We start from the raw sequence: 16,883 nt of genomic DNA, 5'->3' as shown, positions 1-16,883 counted from the left end.
ACAGAGAGTATCTTACTCAGTAGTTCATCTGCCTTCCCCATCCCAGTCTCCCTAGTCTTCCCTTTTTCACCAACACTTGACCTGTCTGTGACCTGTAGGCCTCAGTGGACAATCAGTGAGAGGATGGAGTAGGGCTGGAGCACTACTGTGCAGCAGTGTGATCTGAAAGGGGTCAAAGGCCAGGTAGTGGCTATTCAAAACCCTTTCCTACTGATGGATCTTACGTTCTTCTCAAATATTTTTTATGGTACAAGGCATAAAGTGAACTTAAACTTGATGATATCCTTAGGTGTCTTTATTTCATCTTTTATTATAAACTAAGAAAAGTACACAGCTCTGAGAGTGCTCAGCTTAATGAATTTTTACAGACTAAGTCATGTAACTAGAACCCAGCTCAAGATTGAGAGTATTGAGAGTACTCCAGAAGCCTGAAGCCTCCTCTGTGTCCCTTCTCAGTCTTCTTTCCCCAAGATTACCCCATTCTAACTTATGCCTTGATAGATTTAATCTTGCTTGTGTTTGAACTTTCTGTAAATTGACTCATACGCTATGTTTTCTTTTGTGTATGGCTTTTTTTCACTCAGTATTATGTCTGTAAGATTCCTCTATGTTGTGTTTAGTTCATTCTTTTTCATTGCTGAATAATATTCCATTGACAAGGATATCCATTCTACTAGTGATGTTAGGTTGCTTCTAGGCTTTGGCTCTTATGATTGGTTTTAGGAACATTCTTATGAGTGTCTTCAGCACACATGTTTGTGTATGCACATTTCTGAGTGGAACTACTGAGTCATAAGGTGTGTGTAATTTCAGCTTTGGTAGATAACTTTTGGTAGATATATGCCATACTTGGATGCAAAAATCCTAAATAAAATATTATTAATACTGGTCCTGAATCCAGCAATATATGTGTAGTTACGTGTATGTGTATATGTGTACATATATGTACATACAAAAAAGATAATGCTTTCCAACCAAGTTGAGCTTATTTCAGGAATACAAGATTTTTTAAGTTTCAGGTGTACAACATAGTGACTCAGTATTTGTATATATTGCAAAATGATCATCAGTAAGTCTTGTTAACACTCATCACCATAAAGTTGCAAATTTTTTTTCTTATGCTGAGAACTTTTAAGACCTGTTCTCTTAGCAACTTTCAAGTATACAAGACAGTATTATTAACTTAATTACCATGCTGTACATACACTACATCCCCATGACTTATTTATTTTATAACTGGAAGTTTGTACTTTTTGACCACCTTCACCCGTTTCACCCATCTCCCAACCTCCCCATCTCTGGCAACCACCAACCTGTTCTCTGTATCTATGAAGTCCTCTTTTTTTTTTTTTTTGGTCAAGATTCCACATATAAGTGAGATTGTATGGTATTTTTCTATCTCTGTCTGGCTTATTTCACTTAGGATAGGCTGAATAATATTCCATTGTGTGCGTGTGTGTATACACACACACACACATTTTCTTTATCCGTTCATCCATTGATGACACGGTTGCTTCCATGTCTTGGCTATTGTAAATAATGCTGCAGTGAACATGGGGGTGCAGATATCTTTCTGAGTTAGATTTTTTTTGGATAAATACCTACAAGTGGAATCATACAGTAGGTCTATTTTTAAATTTTTTGAGGAACATCAGTACTGTTTTTCACAGTGGCTGCACCAATTTACTTTCCCACCAAATTCACAAGGGTTGCCTTTTTTCCACGTCCTCACCAACACTTACTTCTTGTCTTTTTGGTAATAGCCATTCTGACAGGTATGAGATGATATCTCACTGTGGTTTTGATTTGCATATCCCTGATGATTAGTGATGTTGAGCACCTTTCAGGGACCTCTTGGCCATCTGTTTGTCGTCTTTGGAAAAAATGTCTATTCAGGTTGTCTGTCCATGTTTCAATCAGATTGTTTGGGGGGTTTTTTGCTCTTGATTTGTATGAATTCTTTATATTTTAGATATTAACCCCTTATCAGAAATGTGATTTGAAAATATTTTCTCTCATTCAGTACACTGCCTTTTTTATTTTGTTGATGGTTTCCTTTGCTGCGCAGAGGCTTTTTAGTTTGAAGTAGTCCCATTTGTTTGTTTTTTGCTTTTGTTGCCTTTGCTTTTGGTGTCAAAACCAAAGAATCATCACCAGGACCAGTGTCAAGGAGCTTACTGCCTATGGTTTCTCCTTGGAATTATATGATTTCAGTCTTTTAAAGTTTATTTATTTATTTATTCTGGCCACATGGCTTGCGGGATCTTAGTTCCCCAACCAGGGATCAAACCCGCCACCCCTGCATTGGAAGCTTGGAGTCTTAACTACTGGACCGCCAGGGAAGTCCCTGATTTCAGTCTTATATGTTCAAATCTTCAACCCATTTTGAGTTAATTTTTGTGTATGGTGTAAGATAGTGGTCCCTTTCCATTATTTTGCTTGTGGCAGTTCAGTTTTCCCAATATCATTTATTTGAAAAGACTGTCCCTCACCAATTGTGTATTCTTGGCTCTTTTGTTGTAAATTAGTTGACCATATATATGTGAGTTTACTTCTGAACTCTATTCTGTTCCATTGATCTATGTTTCTTTTTTTATGCCAGTATTATACTGTTTTCATTACTAGCGCTTTGTAATATAGTTTGCAATCAGGAACTGTGATGTCTCTAGCTTTGTTCTTCTTGCTTAAAGTCGCTTTGGCTATTTGGGGTCTTTTGTGGTTTCATACAAATTTTAGGATTGTTTGTTCTATTTCTGTGAAAAATGCCATTGGAATTTTGGTAGGGATTGCATTGAATCTCTAGATGCTTTGTGTGGCACGGACATTTTAACAATATTAATTTTTCCAGTCTGTGAGCACACAGTTTCTTCCATTTATTTGTGTTATCTTCAATTTCTTTCATCAGTGTCTTAAAGTTTTCAGTGTACATTTCTTTCACCTCCTTAGTTAAATTTATTCCTTGGTATTTTATGCTTTTTGATGCAATTGGATATGGGATTATTTTCTTAATTTCTCTTTCTGATAGTTCATTATTAGTGTATAGAAATGCAAATGATTTTGTGGAATGATTTTACATCCTGCAGTTTTACTAATGGTAAATGAAGATGGCTTAATATTTGAGTCACTCCATGTAGTTCACCACATTATCAGAGTAAGGGAGAAAAACCATCTCAATTGATAATCTCAGCATAATCATCTCAGTAGATAAAGAGCAAGGATATGTTCCTTCAATAACAGTACATTTATCACACTCAAAAAGTGTGACATTAATATAAAACTGTTAGGGCTTCCCTGGTGGCACAGTGGTTGAGAGTCCACCTGCCGATGCAGGGGATACGGGTTCGTGCCCTGGTCCGGGAAGATCCCACATACCGCGCAGCGGCTGGGCCCGTGAGCCATGGCCGCTGGGCCTGCGCGTCCGGAGCCTGTGCTCCGCAAAGGGAGAGGCCACAACAGTGAGAGGCCCGCGTACTGCAAAAAAAAAAAACCCCAAAAAACCCCCCCAAAAAAACTGTTAGTGAATAAACAGTACATATTCAGATTTCTATTGTTCTGATAACATCCTTTGTTTTGTTTTTTAGTCTGAGTTCCAATCCAGGATCAAATGTCAGATGTATTTTGATACATCACAGTCATTATATAACACGCACATAAAAAATATCAGTGTGAACTTAATTATTATAAAGTGAATACCCTTCTAACCCCCACGTGTGAAAGAGGATAGACTCTTTTTTTTGCGGTATGTGGGCCTCTCCCTGTTGTGGCCTCTCCCATTGCAGAGCACAGGCTCCGGACGTGCAGGCTCAGCGGCCATGGCTCATGGGCCCAGCCGCTCCACGGCATGTGGGATCTACCCGGACCGGGGCACGAACCCGTGTCCCCTGCATCGGCAGGCGGACTCTTAACCACTGCGCCACCAGGGGAGCCCGAGGATAGACTCTTGCTACACCCTCCCAGAAGTTTTCCACCTGCCCCTTCACAAATACAACTCCCTCCCTCTCATCTAAGGTTAGCCATTATTCTAATTTTTATGATCATTACTTTCTTTCCTTTATAGTTTAGCTTTACCTGTTTTTCAATGTGGTTTTAATATTTTAATCATAAAACTTTATTAATATCTAATTGTAATAGTAATAATATTTTAATATTTTAACATGATATGGTTTGATAATCTGCTTCCCCACCATCATTTTTTTTTTTCCTTTTACATTTGTGTTCTTCTCAGTGCATCACATCAGAAGCATGTAATGTCTGTCTGATTACTGACGGTGTTAACCTTCTATCACTTGATTATATTTGCCAGGTTTTTGTACTTTGTAAAGTTACACCTTTGTAATAAATAGTTTGAGGCTGTGTAGATATCCTGTTTCTTGTGAAACTTTGATCCTAGTTTTAGCAATCATTGATGATTCTTGCCCCAAAGCATTTTTACTATAATGTTAGCCAGATGCTGTTTTCTGGGTCCGTCATTCCGTCTGTAGTTAATAGTTGGAGTTCGCTAGAAGGAAGGCTTTCTCTTCTCTCTTGTGTGTATTTATTTCAGTGTTTCATGTATGTTTTATTTTATGGATTTTATATTCTGTTATAATCATTTTGATGCATGAATTGTTCCAGTTTAGGCCAGTGGCAGCCCCTTCAGCTGGTGCCTGTCCCTTTGACATGTCTCTGACATGTTTGTTTGAGCACCTTCTTACTTTCTGGCACAAGATGATCCCACTTATCAGTATTTTCCTAGGCTCAGATCTGGAATTGGGCATGTCTCTAGGGAGAACTGGTTCTTTTAGTGGATAATTGTATTCAGAAGCAAAGATCTTGGTGCTGAGTAGGTTTTTTAAAAAAATATTTATCCTATTTGGGGTTTGTAGGGCTTTTTGAATTCATAGCTTGGTATTTAAGTTTTGGGAAATTATTGGCCTTTACCTCTTTAAACATTGCTTCTACTCCATTCTTTCTCCTCTTCCTCTGAGATTCCAGTTACTCATGTTAGACCTTTTCACTGTATCCCATATGTATTATAAGCATTTCTATGTTTTCCATCCCTATTTCCTTCTGTGCTTTAATTCTCTGGATCTATATTTTTTTCTTCTGTTGTGTTTAACTTTGTATTAAACTATATATGTATTAAAATTCTTAACATCAATTATTATGCTTTTCAGTTCCAGGGTTTCCATTTGACTAGGTCTCTCACTCTCTCTTGTTAATAGGTTGTAGTTGTCTAGTGAAATTCTTGCTGTCATCTGTGTTTTTGAATAATTAATAGTATTTATTTTAAAATCCATGCCTGGTAACTCCAGTCTCTGGGTCACTTGGGTGTCTGGTTCTGTAGTGTTTCTCCACCCCTTCCCTCCCCCACCGTTTATGGTTATTTTTCTGTAGGAAAGCAAATTGATTATCTGTTTATAAAGTTATAAAAATGTTAATATTCTTAGATTTCCTGAAATACAGTTACTTGATCTGTCTACAGCAGACAACTTTTTGGTAAATTTAGTTGTAATATACAACCCTTGAATCTCAGTGGATTACAATAGCAAAGGCTTATTTGTTGCTTGCATTACATTCTGGTTCCTGAGTAACTGCAGCTACATCCCATGGTTATTATGTTCTATGTGTCTTATTCATTCTGAGACCTAGGCTGAAGGAGAAGCCCTCATCAGGGATGTTTTAATCTCAGGGCCAAAGTTAATGGGAGAGATGGACCATGTGATGGTTCTTCAGAGTCTTCTCAGTTGAAGTTCATTTCTCTCCCATTCACAATCAATTGACTGAAGCAATTTATGTATGTGCTACTTCCCCAGGGAGGCATTATAAGTTATATGGGAGGGAGGAGTGAATAATTGGGAACAGTAATACAATTTATCTTGCTATCCTAAAGAAAAAATTCCCACATTTGAAAAAAGCTGTATGTACATGAAGATGTTAATGCAGAATTATTAACAATGATAAAAATTTATAGTAGTAAGGAACTTTATGATATATTCAGTGATTATGCAGTTCTTAAAATGATTATTGTAATATCTAGCAACATAGGAAAATGCATTTAGTACACTGTTAAGTGAAAGAGCAATGTAGAGAGTATATATACACTATCAGTACAGCTATGTACACACAGTCATACATTTGTAAGAAAATAGAAAAATGATGATAGTTATCTTAGTGGTTTTTCATTTTTAAACTTAAAGTTTTTATAGTGCTGTTATTTTTTATTTTTTTTTTTGCGGTATGCGGGCCTCTTACTGTTGTGGCGTCTCCCATTGCGGAGCACAGGCTCCGGACGCACGGGCTCAGCGGCCATGGCTCACGGCCCAGCCGCTCCATGGCATGTGGGATCTTCCCGGACCGGGGCCCGAATCTGTGTCCCCTGCATCGGCAGGCAGACTCTCAACCACTGCGCCACCAGGGAAGCCCTAGTGCTGTTATTTTATAATTAAAAGCAATTTTGTTTTCTTAAAGGTTATTTTTCATTCTAAAAAGTCATACACATTTATCAAAGAAATGTTGGAAAATACAGAAAACAGGATTAAAAAAAACAAACTCTTGACCTATCTCCCCAAATCACCACAGTAACTATTTCAGGTGTGTTTAAAAAATTACTATATTAAAAATATTTACCAGATTAACCTTGTATTATGTTGTCATGTTTCATTTCAGGTCCTGAAAATCCTTGGTTGGTCCAAGCTTATGTTTCAGCAGCTAAACACCCTTTTGCTTCCGTGGTGGCTCAGGAGGTTTTCCAGAGTGGAATCATTCCTTCAGATACTGACTTTCGTATCTACAGGGATTTTGGGAACATTCCAGGTATTCTGTCAGTCGTTACGGGCTTTTTTGTGACAGTGATTAATCAAAAACAAGTTTTACATTTTGGAAGTTTGTGAGTGAGCAGCATTTTATGAGAGCAAATTCTCTGTGTGAAAACTGCATATTTTGACTTACTGAAAGAGAGACCCTGATAGTTTCTTTTTCTTTTAAACTCCAGTCTAAGTTAAATGCTTCCCTTTTCTAGAACATGTCATCTTGACCCACAGTGTGACAGAACAGGGGAGAACTGGTTAGCACTTCATTCCCAAAAGATGGTAATAGATCCTTCAGGGGTCTTTTTCATTGTTATCTTGCTGTGCCAACTGCCCTGGGGGCTTGTACAGCTTATTTGAAGTTAAAATTTGGCTCTGGCCTGGCAAGGATGTCGATGGCAAAGTTTTGATGACCTCCCGTGCTCAATATTCCTACCCCTTGCTGTGTGAATTGTAATGCCCCAGTCATAATGTATTGAATTATGTACCATAACTATTGGTTCTGTGAGAATTTGGAAGAGAATTTACATCATGCATTCATGAATGTGACAAAGCAATCATGTCACTGCTTTGATGTTTTGTCTTTCAGGAATTTAATACATTAAACAAATGGGCCTAAAGTAAGGTTGATCTTTAAAATGACTTTTTTTTTTTTCTTCTGTATGTCTTAGGAATAGACTTAGCTTTTATTGAGAATGGATACATTTATCACACCAAGTATGACACAGCGGACAGAATTCTAACAGATTCCATTCAGCGAGCAGGTTGGTATTCTAATTTAGACTTTTTTTTTGCAGTACACGGGCCTCTCACTGTTGTGGCTTCTCCCGTTGCGGAGCACAGGCTCCGGACGCGCAGGCTCAGTGGCCATGGCTCACGGGCCTAGCCGCTCTGCGGCATATGGGATCTTCCCGAACTGGGGCACGAACCCGCGTCCCCTGCATCGGCAGGCGGACTCTCAACCACTGCGCCACCAGGGAAGCCCCTAATTTAGACTTTTGATATTAAGATGGAATACAATGGATGACCTGTAAACCTATAAATATTCTGTGTCCTGTGCATTAGGGAGGCAGTGTATGGTGTAAATGAGGTGGGGCTTTGGAGTTAGATGAGGCTTTGAATTTTAGCCTTGAAATCTAGTTTAGCAGTTAAGAACATAAGACTATTCATTATGAGGAATTTGAAAGGGTGTTGACCCAGGGTTATGGTCGGATTGCTGAGTGATGAGCCTGTAGCCAAAATGGAAGCTATACATTGGAGGTGGCACAAGCACATCTTTGGGCAACTTGCCGAGGTCTGGAAAAGTTACATTGATCCAAGGTTGAGTGGTGAGGGCCAGTGAGTGGGTTATAGGACAGGTGTCAGGACAAGGGGCAAGGGAGTTAAAGTGTTTTCCAGAGAGATCCATAGTAGTCAGGGGAGGTGAGTCTGTTGCTGAGCCTTAAAAAGAGTTGGTGGGATTTGGCACAGTGGAAAAGAGAGGATGTCCCAAGTAAGAGCACAGCACGAGTAGGGTGTGTTTGTGTATGAGGGGCTGTTGGTGAGTAGATTGTCAGAGAATGGAGGTTGCATTTTCAGAAATAGAGGGAAATGAGGCATAAGTGTATAGGGTAGAGAAAATTGTAGAAAGCTTTAAAAATCAGCAAGAAGACACTGTAGGAATAAGGACTCATTAAAGGCCTGAGTACACGAATGAATGATGGTTTAAAATGCTGTCAGTCTGGTGATGCAGTGTGGAGTGGATGGTGGAGACGGGGAGAGAGCCAAGAGTCAGGGCTGTTCCAACAGTAATTTTCGTGTGGAATAGTAAGGGACCTAGACTGGGTGTTGACCAAAGATAGAAATGAAAGCAAGGGGATAGAAAATTAGGTATATTTTGAATGTAAATTCAACAGAACTTGACAGATTAGATAAAAGGGACAGCAAGGGGCAGCATCAGGCCTAGCTGGCTGTGGGAGAGATGATGCAATTGACCATTATGGGAACACGGGAAGGAGGCCCCCATCCAGAGCAGTCATGAAGAGGGGAAGGAGACTGAAGTCTGTCAGATGTAAGACGGAGGGTGTCTGAACTGACCAGATGAAAATATAGATACACTGTTAGAGCTCATGACAGAACTGGATTTCTGGGTTTGGAAATTAAAGGCATAGAGAAAACCACTGAAGTATGGAGAATGGAAATGGTTTTTGGAAGAGGGAAGCAAAGGTAGAGGACTAAACTTGAGCTTTGGGGAAGACACATTCTAAGGTGTGACAGAGGAGCCAATGAAAGAAATCCCGCAGTAAGACAGAGGTGGTGTCTTCAGTGGAAAGAGAAAGTCAATGGGATGAGCAGCAGGAAGGAATGCCAATCATTCATGTCTCCTTGTAATTCTTCATTATTAAGTTCAAACTCGTTTAGTCATTGATTGATATAACAGATATTTGTGACGGCATCTGATGTGCCAGATTCTCCCTGATAATGGCTCTCCCAGCTCTCCAGTTTCATTGTTGAATACTCTCTCTACTCATTCCGGACTTTTTTTCCACCCTGTATTTGGAACTTGCCCTCCTCAGAGCCTTCATCTACACAGATGAACAGTCTCAGCCTGGACAGTCTCTCCCCCGATGTAGCTCCTGTCCATCCTTTAGCTGTAAATTTCACTTCCTCGAGTGCTTCCCTGACTTCTCAAACTCCATTAGTCTCCCGTGATATGTTTTTAGGGGACTCTCTCCTTCTTATTTCTTTTTTTAATTGGGATATCATTGAAATTCCTTATTAATTCTTAACACACGTGTAATAACTTGTTTGGTGTTTGTGAGCTTCATGAGTTTCTTGGTTCCCCACTGAATTTTTGGTATCTAGAGCGGTGTCTGCTACATTAAGTATATATTAAATGAAGAAGGACTAAGAAACAGCCACTGGATTTGTCAACAGCGAGGGTAGAACTGATCAGGGAGTAGCTGTAATAAATAGAAGAGAAAGGATGAAGACCAGGTCACTGAGCTTTGAAGTGGAGAGGAAACAAGAGTAGGGGGCATGGACCTTATCTGAGATATTTAGAAGAAAAGTGGGGGAGAGCAGTAGGATGGTAGAAAGCTATTTCTGTTCACAGTCTTTCTAGGTATTTCTTTACTCTAACAGTGGATGGTTTATTCAACTTTGTTACCTTTCTTTTCTTTTTTTTTTTTTACTAATAGGTGACAATATTTTAGCAGTTCTTAAATATCTAGCTACATCTGATATGTTGGCTTCTTCTTCTAAGTATCAACATGGAAACATGGTCTTCTTTGATGTGCTTGGCCTGTTTGTCATTGCCTACCCCTCTCGTGTTGGCTTGATAATTAACTACATGGTGGTAATGGCTGTTGTTTTATACCTGGGAAAGAAATTATTGCAGCCCCAAAATAAGAGTAAGTATTTTCCTTTAAAACTACTGTACTGGCACGGGTATGGAATTTGCCTGAAGTTTTTTAGTCACTTTGCTTATATCTTTCCAAGAAGTTAAAAATCTTAAGAAAAATAACATTTGATTTATACTGTTGTAAGAAATTTGTAAATGAATATCAGGTTGATATGCTCATTATACTTTTAGTCATGGTGAAGCAGGCAATTTTTACGTACTTATGCACTTCATAGAAGTACCACAAAAGCTTGTGGAAAATGGTTTGTAAAGATTGACTTTTAGTGAAGAGTCCCATTAAAAAGTCTTGTCCACACTACAGACCAATAGCACACTGTTCTGGAATATAAATGAGCGTCTTCTGGTTAAATTGGTCTCCTTCTACTATGTTTTGTACTCTAAGTTGGTGTGTGCTGTTATCAGATAAAATATTTAGCAGCAATTTAAATACTCATTTATCACTGGTTATTTTCTCATGCTACTTCTATTCCTGTGTTAGCTTCTTTTAGTAAGAAGCTTCCATTTCTGCTGTTATTTCAATACACAAAGCATCCCAAAGGTGATGAAGATTAAGACGACCCACTTTTCTAGCCAGGAATATATCTGAACCACTCCTGAAGACTTATCTCTTTGAGTCTTGTATGCACGGACTCTGAGTAGATGTCAATACTTGAATCTTATTCACTGATACTTTCCCTGTGTAGTGTTTAACAAACCTTACCCCTAGGAAATTTCAGTATTTTCAATTACAATGGTGAATTTTATTTTAATGTTTGCTCCTTTAATTCTACTAACTGGTTATGAAATTGATTTGATAAAGACGGTGATCTCTACTTTTTGTTTTCTCTCAATTAGCTGCTACCTACACAAAGGACTTCTTCTGTGGACTTGGCATCACTCTGATAAGCTGGTTTACTAGCTTGGTTACAGTTCTCATTATAGCAGTGTTCGTCTCTCTTATTGGACAGTCTCTCTCATGGTATAACCACTTCTACGTCTCCGTTTGTCTGTATGGAACTGCAGCTGTTGCCAAAATAATATTCATACATACCCTCGCAAAAAGATTTCATTATGTGGTAAGTGTTGGGCATATTTATTGATTTCTTTTTGCTGCCTTCTAGGATTGAAGACAAACTCAGGTGGGTGTTCCTTGTGATTGGCCTTTTGAGCTATCACAGATTGTTTGGCATGGCTATAGATAATTGACTCCCAGATCTGTGTTGACTTTCTGGAAGGCTTCTCATTCTGCAGGTAGCAGACTTCAAATGAGGTTATAAAGCTGCAAACAGTTTGGGGTGTTGGTGACAGCAAGGTGTGTTAGCATAGCCTTTTGCCTCTCCTGAGTCTGCGGTTTTTGTAACCATGCTCTTTAATCTACCAGCCTTCCTTGGGATCACCCAATTATTTATATTTGAATAGCTCTGTTTTCCACTGGACTGTAAGCTCCTTGAGGGCATGGATTGTTTTGTTCATTGTCCCCTGTGCTTAGGCAGTGTCTGAAACAGCACTAACACACAGTAAGTGTTTGCTGTGTGAATGAACGTTGCGCTTAAAACTGCGCTTAAAGTTTTCAGTTTCCTTCACTTTTTTTTTTTTAACTTTTATGTTGTTGATGCAGATTCTGTCAGCATGCCTCTGTGGTCTGGGGGTTATACTGACATATTGCTAAGGAGAATAAGGGGAGGTACATAGGGTTCCAAAATGATTTATGCTGACTTAGAGAATATAGCCATATTGTTGTGGTTTCAACTGTATACCATTGTATTTTGTTTGGTAAAAACAAAATTAGGTATTAGGGTTATGAGATAATAGGACTAAAAATAAATTACAGTGAGAGAGCAAGCAGTGGTTTCTGATTTTCTAAGAGTTAAAGGGAAAATCTTTCTTAGTTCCGTCATTTTCAAGACGGCCAGTGTACACCTGTTTTTTCAGTTTGTACTGCTGGGGATTAGAATGGAGACATGGAAGACTATAATACAGCATCCTTTCACAAGGATGTCTTTGGTACCTGAACCTTGGTCTCAGTTTCAGTTCATGTTGGGATATGATCTGAGGAGCCCTTCTGTGTTTCGGGCCCTATTGAAGAAAGGTTCTTTGAGGTTAGCCATCTGTTTATGGTTGAGCCAATGCTTGTATCTTAGTGGCTTCTGTCTCCAAAAGAATGATACCATGGGGCTCAATTTCACATGCTTATTCTTAGTGCAATGGTATGTAATCAGTCAGAGCATGGCTGACTGTCATTGATACGGCATTGGGGTGCAGTAGAGGGTAAGACAGAAATGCTTAGTAAAGTTCTACTTTGACTGATTTCAGTTGTCTGATTACAAAACTTCGGGCTGAAGGCACAATGTAAAGAATAGTGTGTTTTATTTTCATTTCACAAATGGTCTTTGAGTATCTAGTGGGCTTCCATGCTAAGGTCTGGTACAGAGATTCAGGACATAGTCTTTTTCTTTGAGAAGCTCACAGTTTCATTTGGGGATGAAATGATGGAGAAACCACAGGGGTTTCAGTACATTGGGACGAAGTGAAGTAGAGTGATATATTAACAGTGCTGTAGGAATATAGGGCCAGGAGAGATGAATTCTGTTTGTGGAAGTCAGGAAGGCTTCATGAAAGAGGTGGTGACATTTGAACTGGGTTTCTGAAGCCTGAGTAGAAGTGTGCCAGATAGAGAACAGGTTGATGGGCAAAGGTGGGAATGTACAAGATGCATTTGGCTCACAGTCAGTAAAAAGTTCAGTGTGGTGAAGATGAGGTTGATAGGATAATAACTGAGAAAGCAGGCCAGGGTGAAGTTGGAGCATGACCCTAAAAACCAGTGGGGCCACAATTTAAAATTTCTAAGCAGGATATTGAGTGTGAGAATTTGTAATTTAGTAGGAACACACTGGTAACAGTGTACAGAATGGATTGGAAGGGGTAGAGGGATAATAGAGACGGGGAGAGGGGAACTAGATTTGAGGGATGTTTGGACTTGGGTACAATGTGGGAGCAATGTAAAACATTTTCAGTTATTACAGTCTTCGTTGTTGAGATCTTTGTTTTTAAATATCTGAGTGGAATTTGGCTTCAAATTGAATCCTAAGGATTATTTTATTCTTTTTAAAGACCATGACTCTTGATTAACAGTGTTGAACATCTAATTATTTAACGATGATAGCCTGTCTTTCATTGTCCAAAGGAGGTTTGTCAAGTGAACTTTAACTTGTTTTGAAAACATGTGACAAACTCTTTTGAGCTCTTGAATTAGGGACCCTTATAACAAACATGCCCTGGACTATACAGAAATGAGAAGGCAGAGGAGAGAGAAAAGCTTAAATATATCTATATTTCCATTTTGGTATTTCTGCACTAAAATTATAACTTTCATGTTTACATTAATAGAATCGCTGGTGCAGACGTTAAAATGTATTAAGTTCATATGGCAACTTTCTTCTGAAGAACTCAAGGTGCTGCACAGGAATCCTCAGACTTCAGAGCTCAAAAAATGTAGATCAAATTTTATAACGTGAAACCACCAGGAATCCAGGATGGGGGCAAAGTTGTGCTACAAGACCAGTTGGAGATAGAAAAGACTCAGGAATCAAGCAAAAACCCCCCATGGCTGTGTGCTCTAAAGGTCCTGCAGTTCTCAAGCTGTGCTGTTGGTGGCGCTGCAGCCGCCTTCACATAGGTCATTTCTCCAGTTTGCTTGACATTCCTTGTAAGTTGCATGAATAAAAGAGCTTACAGAGGTGAATGTTTTTAGGAGAGTCCTTTCTTCTATTTTAGAACATTTCCAAAGGTCTTTCAGCCCGGTGGAGGGAGAGCACAGATTATATACAAGTAATGATGTTTTTACCCCCATCTTGTTAAATTCCCCTTTCCTGTGCAGTAATTTGAATTTATTACTTTATGATAGGAGGTAGCTTTGTCAGTGTTTACTTTAAAGTTTAAAGGATAGACCCTGCTCCAAACAAAATATAGCTTTTTGGAGCAGTGGAAGTTACACTACAATAGAAGATCTTTATGAATGGCCCATGAATGAGACGACCTGTATATTTTCTTTCTTTCAGAATGCCAGTGACCAGTATCTGGGAGAAGTATTTTTTGACGTCTCTCTGTTTGTGCACTGTGGGTTCCTTACAGCTCTCACTTACCAAGGGCTCTGCTCGGCATTTATTAGCGCTGTCTGGGTGGCATTCCCGTTGCTCACAAAGCTTTGCGTGCACAAGGACTTTAAGCGGCATGGTAGGGTATTTTTGGTTGTGATACAAATGGGAAATACCTTAAAATACATAAGATAAGGCTTCCAGGAACTATTTCCATATTTGATCCTTTTGGGTAGCCTTTCTAAATTGTTGCTGTTTGTTTTTTTTTTAACTTTCAGATCACACAGATTTTTATCTTACACCTTATACATACCCCATCATTCTCACGTAAATGAGCACATGCTAATATATTACATACTTTGTTTTCTTATTTGTATTCTACCCTAAGTCAAAGTATTTTATCTCACTAAGATAACATGTACCAAAAGGGCAAGAGTCAGAGCTAACCTAATTTCTGTTAGGTGCGTAGGTATACCAGGACTATGAAAAGCTGTTATCTCACTGGAGAATTTCAGAGATGTGTTTTCTTTCTCTTTTTCTGTAGGTGCCGGAGGAAAATTTATTGCCTTTTACCTTTTGGGGATGTTTATTCCTTATCTTTATGCATTGTACCTCATCTGGGCCGTATTTGAGATGTTTACCCCTATCCTTGGGAGGAGTGGTTCGGAAATTCCACCTGATGTCGTGCTGGCTTCTATTTTGGCTGGTTGTACAATGATTCTCTCATCCTATTTTGTAAGGAAAAAAAATTTTTTTTAAATTTCCTTCTTCATTTTATATATAAATACATGATGAGTTTTGCCATGCTAGATCCTGTGAAATAGTGTTGATTCTACTATTAAGCAAAAGAAATGGTGAATGACTCTGCATATTGTGGGTTCGGTATGGGCATAAAATGTAGAAGGGGGGGCGGTTGTTGTTATTTTTGCTTCCTCATCCTCCCAAATCCTCTGATTACACTTCTTTTCAAATAGCTTTCAAACTACCTGAATTTGAATGTGTGGAACGAATACCAAGTGAGAAGTGGTAGAGATTGCTTGGTGGTGAATTTTTAGAGTGTTTTGAACTTACTAATTAGAGGCAAATGTTAATAAATACATGGTAGTTTCATTGGTGCTGTTAGAGCTAGTGAAGGAAGACTAATTCTCATGAGGAGTTTTCCCTTGTCGTTCACCTGCCTTGGTGCTGGCACAGCCAAGGTCACTGATCGAGTCTGTGTCCTTGAGTGACATACACTTAAAACACCCAAACACGCCTTCCTTTACCAAGTAATGAATACATGTTACAGGCCTTGTCATTTTACTGTATCAGTGTTCTGCCCTCACAGGGCGAGTCCTACCTGTGCCATCCCTGCTTCTCCTCCCTGGGACTCTCCGGAGGGAAGAAAAGACATGATGTAGAGTTGACAACCAGACTGCCCTCTGTTAGAGCAAGCTCCAGGCAGAGTGCTGCCCTTGGCGTGGTGTCGGCACTCTCCAGGACTCAGGCCTGGCTGCTCTGTTCTGTGGCTCTTTTCATTGCAGTCCCTAAGAGTAAGAAGTATTTATTGAATACCTGTAGGTACACTCTGAGATTTGAGGCTAGGGTACCAAATAGAAAAAGTAGCTATGACTATTATAGCTCTTTCCTTCATGGAGAGAATAGTGAGCTTTTTCACACTGATATAGTAAAGGGCATCTCATGTGGGGACTAGGGTCTAGGGACAGCAGATACAAGTACCACGTGCGTCGTCAGTGCTGTCCATGCAAGTCCCTTAAATGGCAAATAAACAGCTGCATGTGTGACTGCGTATACAGCCCTGTAGAGTAATTCTTATGCACGCTATTGTTTGAGATCAGCTGTACTAGTTCTGAAAGAAATCTGAGCATTGCAGCCATCTTACTTTTAATATTATGATTTAGTCCTTACTGGTATTTGCAGGGATAGATGGAAAATTCTAAAATGTTCTTTGTTGCCTTCAGGGTTTACTTCTTTTGGTTTTAATATTAAGGCTTTAAATCCTCTGTATATCTTAATAGATGGTTTGCTGTTGTGAGGACTAAAGGAGATGTAGTTTCATCACATGTAGATTAGGTTGTAATCTAGAGTCAGCTGAGTTATGAACTGGACCCCCCCCCCTCCGGCCCCTGCAGTGTATTTAAATCACAGTCAATGAATGAAAGCTACTGATGCTCATAAAAGATGATCAGAATGTGGGGCATTTCAGTTCTGTTCCATAGGGAAGGGGACAAAATGAACCCTGAAAACTTCACTGTGGAAATTGAAAATGACCCCAAAAGCATGGAAATCTTGGAAACCATAAGCAAGCAGATTAAAGTTTATTACCTTCTAAATTACTTTTGGAGAGTGGCTCTTGGAATAGTTTAATGTTCATTATAATGTGAAATAACTCTGCTGCCCTTTGATGCTGTGGGTTATCATTCTCTTCGCTATTTTCTTACTTATGTGTAGCTGTGTTACAGATAGTGGCTTTTTACTAGAGTGAGACTTTTCTCCTTGGGTAATGGAGAATTGAACCACAATGCACACTTCAGAGAGCCTGTCTTTTAGTCCTTGGGGATTTATTAAATATATTTGCTAGGAAGCAATTAAATTGCTGTCAAATGATCGGTTAACAGG

General features: G+C 39.1%; 1 protein-coding gene across 1 annotated transcript in view; it reads left to right on the top strand.

The window, feature by feature from the left end:
- ERMP1 (endoplasmic reticulum metallopeptidase 1) overlaps positions 1-16,883 on the top strand; it is a 52,797-nt gene that overhangs the window by 11,125 nt on the left and 24,789 nt on the right. The window contains exons 5-10 of the mRNA XM_027105837.1: positions 6,649-6,795; positions 7,460-7,552; positions 9,968-10,180; positions 11,026-11,246; positions 14,229-14,403; positions 14,809-14,999. Coding sequence (XP_026961638.1) covers positions 6,649-6,795; positions 7,460-7,552; positions 9,968-10,180; positions 11,026-11,246; positions 14,229-14,403; positions 14,809-14,999 — 1,040 coding nt within the window. The remainder of the gene's footprint in view (positions 1-6,648; positions 6,796-7,459; positions 7,553-9,967; positions 10,181-11,025; positions 11,247-14,228; positions 14,404-14,808; positions 15,000-16,883) is intronic.

This window comes from Aethalodelphis obliquidens, unplaced genomic scaffold, assembly GCF_003676395.1.
Source record: "Aethalodelphis obliquidens isolate GAN/ISIS:26980383/991018 unplaced genomic scaffold, ASM367639v1 scaffold7, whole genome shotgun sequence".
In the NCBI taxonomy this organism is placed as follows: domain Eukaryota; kingdom Metazoa; phylum Chordata; class Mammalia; order Artiodactyla; family Delphinidae; genus Aethalodelphis; species Aethalodelphis obliquidens.
This window is presented reverse-complemented; position numbering and strand designations above follow the sequence as displayed.